Genomic DNA, 16,876 nt, shown 5'->3' with positions numbered 1-16,876 from the left:
ATCGTTCATTAAGAAGCGAAACGGACACGAGCATATGTTATTCGTAGCTTTCCGTATAAATGTATAAAGTATTTTTATTTAGTGTTCAGCTAAATACCGAAAACGTGTTGTGCAAGTCGGTGAAACTTATTTTCTCTAAATGAAAAGAAATTAAAACGTTCGGCGGTGACGACTGAAGACTAAATGGAATAATTAGAGTGTGAGGTTCACATTTCTCGTACCGAAGATCTACTGGCACACCCTTTTCTATTGGTGAGTATTCTTTCTATAGGAACGTGACGAAAACTACAAAAATTATTAAGAAAAAATTTATTAAATCACACATATTCATGGAGAAGAAAAGGAAGCGACAGTATAACAGTGTTCCGCGCGCGTAGGGCTGCTTACACCACCGTTGTCCGTTGCATCTTTTCGTTCTCATTGATCTAACTATTGAGGCCTAGGGAAACCACCTAAGCAGTGGGCATAACTTTCCCATCATTCAGTTCGTTGTTTAGTTTAGCAAGATCAAGCAGGCTCGCGCGCAACCTGGCAGTAGTGGCCTTTGGAGCGGAGCCTGAAAAGCTAGCTCCAGCAAGAGAAGGCTGTGGTGGTTGCGACGTGACAGTGCCTGCTACTGTTCCTGAAAAACCAGCTGTGGCAGTTGTGTTAAACAGCAGAGATCTGCCCGTAGTCGTCGGTACAGAAGCCGCGAGGAAGGAAGAATTAAGCAGCAGTGAGTTGTTGATATTGCTGGTGCTTGTGGCAAGTGTTGATGGCTGCTGTTGTTGGTGGTGGTGATAATGGTAGGAAGGTGTCTGTGATTGCTGGGGAGGGAAAATGTGACCGAAATTCCGATACGCCGTGGAGGCAGCCGATGAGCTGGCGCTAGATCCTGCCATAGAGCCTCCACCGAAACTGTTGGTCGCCGCATGGTAAGCGGTGGGACGCGGGAAGAAAAGCCCGCCTCCCGTTGATCCACTGAACTGTGGCTGATGAGCCGCATGCTTGAAGAGACTTTGCTGATTGAACAGCGAATGATGGTGCTGCTGTTGGCGCTGGTTGCTAGACCATGGCATACTGTTTGCTGGATTCCGGTACAAGACAGATGCGGAAGATGGTACGGGAGATGGCGGTTGCTCCTGGCGTAAAGTACTGTCGGCACCGGTGTACACGGATAGGGCGTCCGGTTCCGTCGGTGTATTCCGGCGGGTTGCACTCTGCGACTCGAAGCCAGAACTTTGCGACGAGGTACGTGACATGTGCGGTTGGCCGAGCACCGACGCACCTACTTCACCCGTTACTGTCACCTGTGACCACGGGGATTCTTCGGCTACAGGGAACATTTCTAACGGTGACACAATACGCCTGCGACGCAGTGCCACCGATGATGCGGCATCGTGGTCAATCTGGGCGAAGGGATTGCTACCTCCAAGTGACAATCGGCTGGAACGGGACGCATTGAGTGAGGCACGACCACTGATCGACAAACGGTCAATATCATCCTCAATCAGCGGATCCTCTCGCAGCGACTGCATCGCCTGTCGATTGATGATACTCATCGAGTGATGGAATCCACCACCACCTTTCAGACCTTGGTGTCGTTCAGCCGCCATTCTACTGTTGATCTGTGGCGTTACTTTGGAGAAATCGGCCACCGAAAATGAGGGCGTTTTTAGCAGCGAACTCGAGCCAGCATTGGTCGAACGATTGAAGACGGATGCCGACGATGATGCCGCTTCGTTCACCGCTTCCGGCATATTGAACAATGAGCCACAGATTTTACTTGTTTCCATGCCAACGGCAGTAGGCGAATGGCCGTTACCGGACATGTAGAATGGATTCGTGGTTGACATGGAAAATGTCGACGACGGACTACAGGACTTGGTTGTATCCAGTGATTTGCGGCTGGCATTTGCTGCAGCGTGTGGCGTTGGAGGAGAAATTTGGCAAGCGGCCGCATCGGTGGTAGGACCGTGCTTGAACGATTGGTTACCGGCCGTCGTGTCAGCGTCGGAGTAATCGGCTTCACTGCACTGCTGCGAGTATATCTTGTGAAAGCTTGAGTTTAGGTTACCATCGGCTACATCGCTCCGTATGGACCGCTGTCCGATGCAGCTCACCGAGAGGGCGAGCGCGACTAGGCTGAAGTAAAGACCGAGATCTATCCGTTGATGCTGATATCGCAAAAAGCAATCGACTAGCGCCAGTGCAATAATCACAATCTGTTTCAGTGCCGTCCGGCGAGAACCGAACGAAGCGAGCATTGAAGCCAGAGCAATGATGGCCACATTCAGCAGTACCGATGCGTCCTGCTCGCTCGTGACTTGCTCGGTGAATGAGTCGAAAAATTGCTTTGGAGTGCAGACTAGAGGTGCACCGTACATTTGTAAGAGTTCCACACCAAGCGTCTCTATACGTTCCGAGGTATGCTGGATTGCCGGTTCGTCCAGAAGACGTCCGGCATGGTCACTTATCAGCTGGTACAGGGCTAGCAGGTAGGAGAGCAGTTTCGTTCCCGAGTTCATCAATGGCGCAGGACACAGTGCTACCAGATCGGCAATCGTCCAACCAGCATCGCTGAATTCCTGCGGTAGTTTCATCGCGACCAGTAACGTGATGGCGTACACGCAAAGCCGGGCCCATCGCTGACGGTTTAGGCGAGCGATTTGCTTCGACGAAGCACGCATATGCATATCGAGCACACTCAGTCCTTTGCTGCCGATTTGGGCCAACTTCGAACCGAGAATGTTGCGCTTGACGTCATTCAGCGTACGCTTCAGGATGCGCTCGCAACGGCCGCATAATTTGTACGCTTGTTCCAGTTGTTTCCTGTGGTAGGGTTTAGACGAAAGATATATTCAGTCCCGAGCCACTCTGCACAATCATTTCATCCATTTTAGATCCGAATCCTTACCGGTACTCTTCCACCTCGACGTCATAGTTGTTTTCGTCCTCCGGGACGAACGATGCCAGCTGATGAATCTTTAGTTCCTGGTTCCGATTGCAACCGAAGCACAGCCCATTATGACCGGTCGATGCGACACTCCTGGTAGTGCCCCACTTGTCATCGTCCGTTATGTTTCGCGGCTGTGTGTAGCAGTACCGGCCGTTGTACCTCTGCTGGTACTGTTCCGGTATTTCCCGGTTGTAATCTCCGTCGGCGGTGAACCCGTTGTATTGGGCGCACGACGGGCAAACGAAACAGTTTGCCTGATCATACGGTACGCTCGTATTCGCATTGCAAAACCAACAGTTGACCTTCACCGGAAACCGGCGCCTGTAAAGAATCGCCGGGAAGAGGAAGAAGTGCAAAGGTGTCGAGAAGATGGAGATTCGTAGCGGCCTTTAGTTTACCCACCGTATGTTGAGGTACAAGTTGGCCAGCGTAAAAACGATCACGACAGCTATCACGACAGAGGGTAACACCGTAGTACCCACTATCATAAGGATATTGGCGTTCATCGTTGCCTTGCCACAGTTGGCCGCCTTCTCCGTGACCTCACTAAATCGATCGAGACCACGCGATCCGCGCCTGCCGCACTTTGCCGGGTGAAGATTGCTCGGAGAAGCCTATCAAACGCTAGTACCGGACAGTTTCCGACTTCATTTTAAATTGACCAATAGTGACCTAAGGAAACTAGGAATATTACTACAATTTAAAGCCGGTTTTCTCAGCAAAGTTTGCCGTTCTTAACAAACATTTTCACTTTTTCGCGGTTCGGCGCTTTCGTGGACAGGCAACACAAACACAGGCAAGCGAATTGCCGCACCGGGGCGTAATAGAAACCTTGGCTCATTCCCAAGATTATATTAGGTTGGAGAAAAAGTAATCCATTTTATTTTATTGTAATGGGCACCACAAAGTTCGGACCTGATACCAAACGATTACCACCTCTTTCCTGCCTTATAGTTCTAGAACAATGATAAAGAATTGCTATTAAGAGCTACCGGCGACAATCGATTGGTTGAGATTTATGCCAAATAGAAACAAAAATTCTTTGAAAGTGCACTTTTAAGTAAAAGTCCTTCCATTTTTGATCCGCTGGCCAGAGGAATGCTTGAGTTTTGAATCTCAAAATTAGTAAAACAAATAGATTACCTGCTTTTGAACATTTGAATTTGGCCGTTGGCAATATTTTGTAACAATTAAATTTAAGTAAAGGTAATCGCCTTGTGCTTCTTTGAAACACAGCCGAATTATTATTGTTTTTGTAAACAAGGTTTTTGCTATACTAGACACAAAAAGGAATTTGCTGCAGGTGTCGTTGTAATACGCATCAACCAGTCGTCACCTTTTAAGGACATCATTACACACCGCAGAAGCGCAGAGGGACCAAGAGCTGCCGCACGTATACGGCAAATAAAGAGTGTGGTTTAGACCTATCTGCGGTTTAACCGGTGGTTAAAACTAGCTTCTAAGCTACGCAGTGAATCACACCTCTGGTGATCATTCCGACCTGGACCAACCATCGGAGGGGCTCGTCGAAGGACTGTGCCCTTGTGGGTTCCATCAACAAATAAAGGCTTATGGCAATCTTATGGCCACATAAATTGCATTCAAGACCTGCTACGTCCGTTCTTCATCGACGCCCGTTTGGCAGGACAATGGACAAAGCGGGCAGTAAGCCTTCGACAACTAAAACCACCTGAAACTGCTTTTATCCGGTTACCGCAGATTGATGCGACGAGCGATGATCTATCAACAAACGCGACGGCGCGATCGGTGCCCGGCATCCTCTCTGTATGGGCGCACACCGCAGGCAAACTTGGAAGAGCAACATTAGCTGAGATATTTCCGAGACGCAAAGAGTGGGAGGAGGTTGGAGCAGCGAGAGAGAGAGAGAGAGAGAGAGATCTTCATCCCACGCCCCACACCCCGCAGATGCGAGTTTTGCGTGAGCTGATCGTGCGTGAAAATGCCAAAGAATGTATTTTTAGCCATACAGAGCACACAACTGCCACAAACGACGCCATGGTAAACAAAGCAAACATTTTTTGTCCACCCACCCGGTTGGGGGCACGAGAATCGTGAGAAAAGCGTTATAAATGGCCAACGACGAGAAGCTGCGAGCTGCGTGAACACGGACGGTGGTGCACACGATGTCTGCCATTTTGACCGTCAAATAGTCACCGCACGGAGTAAGCCATGGTGGAGCGGTGGTGATCTCGTGCCTAGTCCATACTAGACTAGGACGCTGGGCCGGGTATTTATGTTATATCACACGATCGCCCCCCCGGCCATCTGTTGATCTGTGTGTATGGGTGTAGGATTTTTATGTTTTTGCACTCTCTGCGGTGGAACTCTCGTGCTTTGTTGGATCGGAAGCTGTCGGAGCGTCTCCCCGTTATTTATGGCACGGCAAGTGCGAGCGGAGCATTGGTGGAATGGAAGGCCAGGGATCATTAAGGAAGTTAAGGGTGGAACGCGGGGGGGGCGGGGTTTAGATGAGGTGAAGCGGCGCGGAAACCCTGACATTGGAACTGCAAACACGGAACTACACCCCATTCCCCCGCCGCGCCGTCTCAAACGGTCCATCGTCGATCCATCTTGCATCCATTCTCCGGATGGCCCTTTCATTGACCCAAATGGCTTGTAGGGCAGGCTGGCGGTGTCCGTGGTTCGGATCGGATGGAGCGAAAAACGGTTTTCGTTCCTTGTTCTCGTCGCTCACACAATGCAACAAACCTCCGAACGGTCCCGTACATCCGGGACGGTAATACTTCATTACTAAACAGAAATGTAATTAAATGTAATGACCGACACACCTTGACCGAGGACGATCGAGTCGCGAAACTTTTATTTCCATCTACATTTTTTGCGGAAGTAAATTTAGAGTTGTCACTTTAGCAAACCAGAGGGACGCACATATTGCTTTATGACTTTCACCCATTAACCACCGACAGAAGAGAGGAGATGGGGGATTCGGGAAATGGCGAGAAAATGTGTCAGTTTTATGGCTGGCGGAAAACTTGTTACCGCGTTGTGTCGCCCGACCGATCGTCAATCGTTCATGGGAATACGGGATCGACGAACCCATTGTCACTGCCCGGGGAGGACACATTCCATATCGTATGTAGCTATTGTTTATTGTGAGTGACCTCACTCGCGTTTTCACAATCCCGCGCGCGCATGCCCGAGTTTGCTTTTATAGCTTGGCTTTTTTCCTTCCTGTCCTCCTTTATACCCTGATCCTCGCTTGGAATGGTGTTTGCGATCGCGAGTTGCCGCGGTACTTGGCGTTCCCCACTCCCACCACAGTGGGTTGACATTTTCACAGGCACAGTAGCCGGGCAGGGATGTTATATTTAGAGCTGTTTACCAACAACTACAGTTCGCTATTAGGCAGCCCCAAAGTCACGCAAAACATTCTTCTGCCTGGTGCCTTTTCTTGGTGACAAAAATCGCCGCAGAATGTCAACCGTTTTTTTCCGTTCGACAGATAGACGGACAGAGACAGAGTTTTTGGTGCAAAATTGTCACCCTTCATCGTCCATACATCATCTCGGAGCTTCAACGGTCTGTGCTCTCTGGTCTGTCCACTCAGCCACACCCACAAGGAAATAAATAGATACAACCGACCACGGCACCGATCACCATAGCCGCCGCTGCAGTGGTCAGCAGACCGCGATTGGCGCCATTCAATTGCCGTCCGCCGATCGTCATTCGCGATCATTGACGTGGCTGGGGCAGTACGTGCGCGTAACTGTTCCGCATTGGTGGTGATCGAAATGAAAAGCACACGAGACACCCTTTACGTCAGCCGTTAGCGTGATCGATCAAACCATGTAATTAAACCGAGGTGTACTGCTTGGAGCAGAACTATGGAATTGTTCAACAAGATCGCTCAAGTTTGGCTCCAGATCGCTCCAGTTTGGTGGCGTTTAAAAGTAATAGCATTTGGGGGGGCTTCGGTAATTTCTGGCCCAAAAATGGCATATTATTGACGATTTCTTTTGGGAAGGAACCATTCATTATTTGTTTAAGTAAATGGCACATTAAACTACAACTTTTGAAGTATGTTTAGTTCTATTTTGGGGAAAATTGATTAAAAACTTCATCCATTGCATTAAATTTATGATGGTGCGTCTGCAAAAAGATGCTTTTTACGGTGCCCATCGTAGCTGCGTGATGGGTCATCAGAAAAATACAAATCGATACTCGTTTGAAAGATTATAAGTTTTTCCAGGTAGCCCCGTTGAGTTTTTGTTCAATTTCCAATTTTTCGATTTTTGGAAGATTTTTAAAGATGAAAAAGTAATGCTTTTTGTCATTTTGCCTAAAAACACGATTTTTAAAGATTTGTTTAAAAAAAAGTATCAACTATTTTTATAAAAACTCGACTGTGCTACCTAGCAAACAGTGTACAAATTATGTGTTAAAAATTTCAAATCAACCGGTTTACTATTTTTTTTGTTTTTGGGAAAAGCTTTTCAAAGTAGCGAACTGCGCAGAGTCTTCTATGAAACGCGGATTTTCATAAATCTGCATCTTTCTCAGTTTTGCTGCGATTGTTCAAAAAACTTTACACAATATTCTTGAAAGCATCAGCATTCAGGGAAAAATGTCAAAATATGTGTCACAAAACAAAATTAAATACCGAAGCCCCCCTTAATAGCGTTGGAATCTTTAGATAAACTTTGCCGGTGTAACGATCATTGTCATCCTATTATTGCCACATATGTAAGCAAATCTATCCAAACCTCACCAACACGAGACAACAAAAAAAAAAAGGATAACCGCATAACTGAGCTTTCCCTTCCTCGTTGCTCGATTTGGAATCGATTTGATTGTATGTTCGGTTATTGCAAATGTGCAAACGAACGCGCTTATTCTCTATGCCCCACGGTGGCTGTCACATGGTGGCCAGTTTATGAATTCCCATTGTAAATTCTACCTTATCATGGATGCGTACCTTTGAAGTGAAAGCCGGTAACGCCGCCTGCGTACGGGTCTAATGAATGCCGGCATAAAACATTTCCGCATTTTGCGACCCTCTAACGGCCACCATCATTGGCATCATTCACGTCCGGCTTTACGGAGCGAGCAGAGAGCAGCAAGGCGCTCTTTTCCTAGGCAGGGAGTACGTGTCACGTTAGCTCCGGCTGTTCCTGGGTTGTGCAACCTGACAATAACTTACTTTAACATCTAAACGGTGGTGTTAGTGGCTGACTAACGCTGGTCCGTCCTGTGGACATAGCACTTCATTTTGCCAATAAACGGCGCAGCGCTGTAGTTTTGCAGTTGTGTAAATCAACCACGATTGCACAATTGTGTGGACGGGTTCCTGTGACGGGCCTGTTCCCGTCTACGTGGCATACGGTACAGCGCCGGACCTACGTTACGTACGGTCAGTTATAGAGAGAAACTCTGGCCCATGCCGTACAGCAATGTCACGCTTCTCCAATATTCACATATTGGATCACATATTGACACGGCCTCAATGTACAAACATTTAATCAGTGGACTATCGTTCCCGCACACGCGATAGCTGGAAACCACAATCGGGGAGACAGGCTGGGGATGGGATGGAAGAACTTCGGTCTATCTTTGGAAGCCAGTGTACCGGCGCACGGCAGAATTCCAATCACGCGAGAGCCGCAATTGCAACGGCGATCTGTAAGCGATTAGCACTGGTGTAACTGGCTAGCACCGGTTTTCGGACGATCGCCGATCGGCGCTGGTTGCCGCACCATGCGTTAGCGTGCGCATATTCAACAGTCATCGGGCCTGTAGTCATCGTTTTTGCAGAGTAATGACTTGTTGCGGCGCACTCGCTACCCTTTGCACACTGGAAACGCGCGGTTGAGAGATTGAATCATGAGATGGGGTTTTTTTTTTGCGAAACGCTTCGCTTGTCTAGGTTGAGTATGGGTCATGATGAGGCATCGATGGAGACGCAGCTCAGCGGTGCGCAGTAAAGAGTCAAATTGCCATTTACCAATCATTAGTTTAGTCCTACAGTCTTGGCTGTAGTCTATTTATTAGCCAGAATACAGCTAAAATGAGGCGCCGAGCTACAATAACAGTTAATGAGTACGAGAAAAAAAAAAGTTATCAGAATAGCTTCGGACGACAGTGTTCCTCCAAGTGGATGATATTAACTCCCCCCTCCCGCCTCATATTTGCCACAAGTGCGTCAGCAGCAACAAGACTTCAAGACTGTATCTGTGCTCCGATGGCGTAATGCAACTCCGTCCGTCCGTATCCCATCACCGCAAGGGTTGTGGGTGGAAAATTTCCAAACGCACCCGTGGCGCCATCCGCCATTCGACCGCAAAACCGGGGCCTATAGCCGGCAGAACACCGATAGTTAAATACGCCAGCAGTGACCTGGCAGGCAGGAATGGTGACCAGGCGGCTGAAACTGTTTTATGGCCTGCAATTTGTCCAACGCGGGCACCGCGTAAGTGCTTGGTAAACATTTTACTTTCCTTCCTCCTCCACCTCGCTCCTCGCTCGCTCCGCAGAGTGGGCCAGCGGCGTCAGCGGCTTGAACCGGTTCGGCATTTGCAATATGAGCGGACGCGGAGCTAGGTGCGACCCGGGGCCACTGTGTGAGCTACTTGGCCTGGGATGGTTAGACGATATGGTGACAAGAAATGCAAAACAATGCAAAAGACGACGGGGTGGTGGGGCAAAAAGAACTCCGATTGAAAGTACTCCGCCGGCTGCGGTGTCAGCAGTTGACGGTTAGGAGGACGGTGATTTCCCCCCGGGTGCGGTTGGATGCACACGTGTTTGCTCGCTCGTGCTGGTGGAACTTTGCTCGAGAACCCGCCCGAGAACCTGCCAGTTACTGCCCTGCGGATCGTGTCCAGATCGCGGGACGTGGAAGCGATGAAGCAAAGACATTTCATAATACGCTGCGCCGCACTCTCGTGCTCGATGGAGCGTGGTATTGCGTGGTATTTTTTCCAATCTCAATCTCCACCAGGTGTCTTTGTAGTGCGATTAAGCGTTTATCAGTGGCTTACCCTTCTGTCGGGATCGGCAGAGGAGTTGCAACCTGGAACCGGCTGCTGCTGAAGAAGTCACCGTTGGGTAATTAAATCCACAAGATTGCATTTGATGACACGATGCCTTGATCGTGGGATTAAGTGCCCTTCAAACTACAACTGGTATCGACAATACTATACAGATAATACCACACTGTTGGGGAGATAGAATGATGAAACATGAATCCTCTCTTACTTGCCGATGTTCGGAACGAGTGCTTTTATGACGCTATACTATAAGATATTCGCGTCATTGCAAGTGTGTGCCTTTGGTGAAGGACAAATGGCGAAATTAATGGTGCAATAACGTATGCATTATTGCATTAAGGGGGACTTCGGTATTTTCGGCCCAAAAAAACGCCCGTTTTTGACGACTTTTTGTGACGTAACCATTGAACTTAATTTTTTCAAGTAAATGGCATATTCATTTACAACTTTTGAAGAATATTTGGTGTTGTTTTGAGCAACATTCATTGAAAAATTAATCAATGGCATCAAATTTTGGAAGGCATGTCGTCGAAAAGGTACTTTTAACGGTGCCCATCGTAGCGACATGACGGGTCATCTGAAATATACAAATCGATATTCGTTTGAAAGATTATAAGTTTATCTAGGTAGCCCCGGAGAGTTTTTGCTGATATTCCAATTTTTCGATTTTTGGCAGATTTTTGAAGTTGAAAAAGTGATGCTTTTTGCGATTCTGCCAAAAAAACGAGCTTTACAGAATTGTTTTAAAAAAAGTATAAACAATTTTAATGATCTCTCGACGGGATTACCTGGCAAAAAGTGTGCAGATTATGTGTTAAAAATTTCAAATCTATTGGTCCAGCAGTTTTTACGGTACGATGGACACCGACTTTAAAAACGTTGGTTTAGGGAAACGTTCTTCAAAGTAGCGGGCTGCATGGAGCCTTGTATGAAACGCGGATTTTCAAAAATCTGTATCTTTGTCAGTTTTTCTTCGATTGGTCCAAAACTTTTACACAATGCTCTTGAAAGGATTAGCTTTCAGGGAAAAATGTTAAAACATGTGTAGCAAATAAAAATTAAATACCGAAGTGAGCTTTGGTATTTGTTTTTGTTTTGCATCACAAAAAGCTTTCACAGTTTTGCATCACAAAATCACTTTTTCAACTTCGAAAAACTGCTAAAAATCGAAAAATTGGAAATTCAAAAAAAAACTCAACGGGGCTACCTGGATAAACTTATAATCTTTCAAACGAGTATCGATTTGTATTTTTCTGATAAACCATCACGTAGCTACGATGGGCACCGTAAAAAGTATCTTTTCGCAGACGCACCATCATAAATTTAATGCCATGAATGAAGTTTTTAATCAATCTCCCCCAAAACAGAACCAAATATTCTTCCAAAGTTGCAGTTTAATACGACGTACACTTGAAAGAATAATGTTGAATGGTTATGTCACAAAAAATCGTCAAAAATGATCCTTGTTTTAATAAGAAATGACCGAAGCCCTCCTTAAAAGAGACAAAGTTTACCGATTTTTCATGAGCGAATCGTCAATCATCAATCTGACCGACAAATCCGACCGAGACTGAGGAAAAAGTGGCTTCATCGCTGCGTGGGATTGGCTGTGAGGTCGGTGCAACTGGCCAAAAGGTTAAGAAGTACCTGTCGGACATGGGTAAACACGTCAGAAAGCGGAAATCCTGGCCACTGATCTCGGAGCTGCTCGCAAAGACTCGAGGCGATCGTTAGACGAAAAGGAGCGGCTGAGTAACGAAGATTGGCGAACCCTTTCAACGCTTCCCAGCTGCTGTCCGTTGAAACCTTCTGAACTATCTTTAAACATAGCATCTATTTTAGCAATTTTATTGCAAATACGGAGGAGGAATCGATTGAAAATGCACAGAAAGAGTTGAAAAACATATGCACAAACGTGTTTTCGACTGCCTTGTCGAACTTTTTTGCGAATAGACTGATAAACGGATCCCTTTCTCCATATAATTTACAAAACTCAATTATCTGTCATATTTTTTTTTATCACCTTAAAAATGTTCTTTCATAAAGCTGCGCGAGAACGCTTGTTTCCATCTAAGTTTTACTCCAAGAATTCCACAAGTCTTAATTAATAATTCCGTTAGTACGTCTCCTATTTTGTCAGAAATCAAGTGCAGAAAATTTCTGGAACTAGATGAACAACACTATCACACTCATTCCTACCGGCTCGAACCAGCTTAAAGCGGATCCTCCATACGGTGGGACGATGATTCTTAAGGGACGGCAAGTGTGATAGCGATAGTGATACGATGGCCTCTCGACTCGATACTTGAGCTTGAACACCAACCCCGGTTGACACGTCCATCCGCCTTCAAGCCCTTGGTAAACAATCATAAAGGAGGAGCCGATGGCCCAAACGCTTCCTTTCCTCCCGCCTTAAGCACGGACAGGTCCCATTCGTCATCTGGAGTGACAGGCACAGGTATGTGTGGCTGTGTCATGGACGTTGGTGGAGAAGTACGGTCGGTCGGTCATGGGAAACAATGCCACCAATGATGCAATCGTGAAGGTAATTACGATGATAAGCCACTGATAAGTGAGCTAGAAAGCGAATTCTAGGACAGAATGACGCAGCCGCGACCGGGGGATGGTGGTTCTTGGGATGCTCCATTCCGATGGCGACAGGCGGATGAGTCAGACGCATTGGGATGCAACAGTTGGTTTGCAAAATTGCAACGTGATGCAACGCCGTTCCGTCCATCAATCCCATTCCCCACCGGGGATGTTGACAAACAAACAAAAGAGGGTGGCGTCTCAATTCCCCGGAAGCTTTCTTTCCGACGAATCGAAAGTACTACGCAATGTGCAAAGATCGCGAGATCGGTTTGCTCTTCCCGCGGATGCCACTTGCAAATTGGTTGCGCAGTTACGGTACGAGATCGATCACGATTGATCGGTCGCGATCGATCTGGTCGCGGATGCGACCGAGCCCCCGTTCCTTTCGTCGAACTAGTTTCAATCAGTGTCCCGGCGCTTATGGGGCACCAGCAATTGGCTCCGAAACGGCCAGCACGATCCGTCACATCGCCACACCGTCGATATCAATTGACGATGGTGATGCCTTTGCTGTGTTTCACTGCGTGTTCGCAGTCACAGTTTCCGTTGGTGGCAGCGTTGGTACCCATTGTGGAGCAAATTTAAATTTGATCAACTCCCAACAATACATCGAACCGGAATGACGCGTGCCCTTCACGCGGCGTCATGCCATGGCGTCACTACATTAATGGATTATCATCATATCGTCGTCTCGTGCGCGTTACTGATCGCTCGTTGGTAGCGCGGAACCACACGTCGTCGTGGTCACATTTTTCACCATATGCGCAACATAAATGATATCAATTGTGATCAATTGACTGGCTGGCTGGCTGGCTACGATGTGAGTCGGTCCGCGAATGGACTGGATGATGATACGCAAAATATCTTCTCGCAAACGTTCGATACCAATTGTAGTAGCCGGTTCCTTATGCCGGAAACTAGCCGTTTGTTTTATTCAATCACTTACTATTACTCGACGAGCAAATAATTGCAGAAATGGTAGGTATCTGGTTTTTCCCGCCATTGAAACTAAATGAGCCAATACACCAACTGATTGGCTACCATAAACTAAGGTCTTCCAAGGCACTTTCATTCTAATGCGTCGTAAATTTGGTCCACGCGTTGATCATGATTCCTTTTGGTGCAAAGTTTTCCTTGCTCCGATTCAACTGTTTCTGATTCACTATCATCGACTGTTGATCGCCCATGGAAAGAATGCGGAAAATTCCACCCAAAAACAGGAGTACAATGCAATTGATTCGATGCGTAATTCCATGAAAAGGGGAGATAGATAACACATAAGCATAAGGAATATTCCACCACATAGGCCTGCGAGTGTGAGCATGAAACGGTAAACAGAGCATGAATCACACTACCCCGCATAACATGGTCAAGGACTTTTGGGCTAACAAAATAAAAAAAAGATAAACATTCGTTTTAAGTGTGAATCCACGTGGACCTAGCGTGGAACCACCCTTCCGCGGTTGTCTACCGTGTTATCAGCAGCGCGAGAGATGACCTTGCAGGGCCTCTTATGTGTAACAAACCGAGCGTATATATCCCAGTGGGGTAGGTAGTGGGCAACACGACGCACACGTATCCGCACAGTTACCCTTCAACCTTTTTTTTTATTGGTTTAGGTGTAAATTGGAACCTACATTTGAGGCGACGCACTATGGCGCAATATGTGTATTATCATGAACTGGATTGAAGGGAATGGTAATTGATAACCACAATGATCATAAGTGCATCGCAGATCGTGTACCGTGTAGAGAAGACAGAAGCTGCAGAAAAGGATGGAATTGCTTTCAATCAAGCGACAGACAACACACAAAGAGAGCGTCCCAGATGGAACCATCATGACCTGGCTTTATGCAGCGAGTCCAGTTGATGGAAATTGTAGTGCCATTCAATGCCAGCCATTACCGTTACCGGCTCCCGAAGCAGAGCGTCTCGAACATGAAATGATAGTTCGCGTCTGCTACGCACTTTGAATTTGTTTCTGCGGCTCCTCTTGGTTCCGAACCATGGTCATCTGCCAGACCACCGAGCATCATGGTCATGGTCTACACACAATCCACATCACACGTGAACCCCCTGTTTGTGAGCCGTGTGCTGTGAGAAAGACCCTGGCCCGACGGTCCAGTCAGCTAGCGGTCCTGCGGTTTAAACGTGTGTCCAACTGTCATACCCTTTTCCTTTACCCTTTCCTCTTGCGTTCTCTAGCTGAACGCCCTTAAGCGTTCTCAGTGTCACGTCACGTAGGTAAGGTTTTCGTAGCCGGGTTTCGTCTCGGTTGATGCCGCTAAAAATAGACGCAATGTGCAGTTTCGTTGGTTGGTTTGTTGCTTCGCTGCTCCGTTTGACTCAGCCACTGGGCGCGATGATGGCGCCAGCTAATGCTCCGTTGGCCTAGTTGCATTTCCTCCCCTCGCTTGGCTTTGTCGTGTCGTATAGGTGGTGGAATCATCATTATGGATAGGCAGAGCGGCCTTGGAGATGGTAGTAATACGTCATTACCATGACCGAGTGTGTGAGTCAAGTTTCTTGAGATGAGACACTTCACGGCTGTTCGCTTATTTCAACAAACGACAAATACCTGTACCACGTACCAATAATCCTCCGAAAGCCATGGCCTTGATGGCCTGCATTAGAAAGGTTAATAGACAAACGAATCTAGGATGATCTCCTATCCTTTGCTCATTTTCATTCATTTGAACACGTGATATCTCATTAGTCTAGGTACAGTACGGTCGGGCTGTAGGAACGTTCCAGACTCCAGACTGCTCAGCAGATGGTGTTTTTATCGTCGCCACCACACCGTGCTGCTCTCGGGTGGTAGAAAATTTTCACAGCTTTGCTGACAGCGAAAAAGGCAGTGGAAATTTCCACCGTGAGTTATATTTTTTTTTTCATCGCCTTCACATACACCATCCCATAGTCGGTGATCGGGGGGCTGGCCACAGGCCGTTGATGATTGGGATGTTTGATGCATGTTTTTCGTTTGGTGGTACTGGGTTTTGAGCGGATGTAAGCGCGATGTTTGCTTTGTTTTTTGTATACACTGCACATTGGGGCAGCGATCGCATTTTTGGGTTACTACGATGCACGAAGGCAGAACAGTTGATCTGAGAACTAATTTTAAGCTTGTAAGAATTAAACGGTAGGCGTATCCGATACATGGAATATGTGTAATTGCTTCAGTTGAAGGGAAAGTTCCTTAAGAGTTGCACGGAAAATATGAAGATCCTCTGTTTAATTGAATATTTAGTAAAAAAATGTTTCAATATGTTTCTTAAAATTGAAAATTATTCATTTTGAAAAACATTCCCGGGTAATTCGCCTCATTACCTAACGAAAGAAAGAGTTGTATTGTTTAGTTGTTTAAATTTCAGATAATCATGCACTCAGTGTAGTGCAATAAATTTATGCAAGATTTTATTCTTTTCGACACGTAAATGTCACTTGTAAACTCTTGATTCCGAAAGTGCAACCCCCTTGGAGGGGGCCTATCCCATTATCGCTGTAATTCGTTGCATATAGCATTGCGTGCCAACGACGTCCCATGAACACGTGCCCATTGAGTGATCGTGGTACGGCGTTTGTCGGTTCCTTCGGGATCCGATCTCCGTTAAATGCTAAATTATCTGTCCGTACAGTGACAGACGGCCAAGTACCGCTTAGAACACTTGACACACCATCTAGCGCGCACGCTAGAATTGCGCTTATTGCGCGCTGGCTCAGCTGCTGGTACAGCACCTGAGGGTAACCGATCCATCTGACCGCCGGCGGTGCCGGGTTTAGCGTCCATCAATTTCGTCTCTATAATTAGCATGCAGGCAGGGAACGAACATGGGCGAAAAACATCATTCCCACTACAAGCACCGGCACGGTCGTGGCCTTGTCACTGTTACGTAAAACGCGCCTTTTCTGCGTGATGCACCTGCATGCAGCAGAAGCCGAGATTCACGCTGCCCTGATCGAGTGAGTGTCTAGCTTTTATCCTTATCCGGTTCACGTGCTGTGGGTGCAGTTGCGTGTAGCTGGAAGCACGCACTTGCGACAGGCACGTTCGAACATTCCTCTCCTTTTGTTTCGTGAAGCATGTTCTCTTCTCTTCGCTATCACTCACGATGCACTATCATATCTTGCGGCTAACTGCAACGAAGGTAAGAAGGCATGTATTGTACCATGACGAGGATACAAGTCCATCGTCAAAGAGAGTAGGAAGTGACCCCAGCCCAGGCACGCTTATCGTGCCATAACCCTGCGGATGATTACATTGTACGCTCGCTCGCTGGCTCGCCGATACGAGTTTAGAAGAAGGGACTAATTAAGA

The 16,876-nt window shown here is 47.1% G+C and overlaps 1 protein-coding gene and 1 long non-coding RNA gene across 2 annotated transcripts; one reads left to right on the top strand and one right to left on the bottom strand.

Moving 5' to 3' along the window:
- Positions 1–300: 300 nt before the first annotated feature.
- On the bottom strand, positions 301–3,704 carry LOC126569236 (uncharacterized). The gene is made up of 3 exons (XM_050226194.1): positions 3,341–3,704; positions 2,897–3,259; positions 301–2,811 (listed from the first exon to the last, which is right to left on the bottom strand). The coding sequence occupies exons 1-3, from the start codon at positions 3,442–3,444 to the stop codon at positions 453–455; spliced, it is 2,826 nt and encodes a 941-aa protein (XP_050082151.1). The 5' UTR covers positions 3,445–3,704; the 3' UTR covers positions 301–452.
- A 10,318-nt stretch (positions 3,705–14,022) lies between these two features.
- On the top strand, positions 14,023–14,864 carry LOC126569271 (uncharacterized). Its single transcript, XR_007607790.1, has 2 exons — positions 14,023–14,106; positions 14,178–14,864. It is a non-coding gene; the product is annotated as an uncharacterized LOC126569271 (long non-coding RNA).
- Positions 14,865–16,876: the final 2,012 nt, after the last annotated feature.

Source organism: Anopheles aquasalis, chromosome 2 (assembly GCF_943734665.1).
Source record: "Anopheles aquasalis chromosome 2, idAnoAquaMG_Q_19, whole genome shotgun sequence".
NCBI lineage: Eukaryota > Metazoa > Arthropoda > Insecta > Diptera > Culicidae > Anopheles > Anopheles aquasalis.
This window is presented reverse-complemented; position numbering and strand designations above follow the sequence as displayed.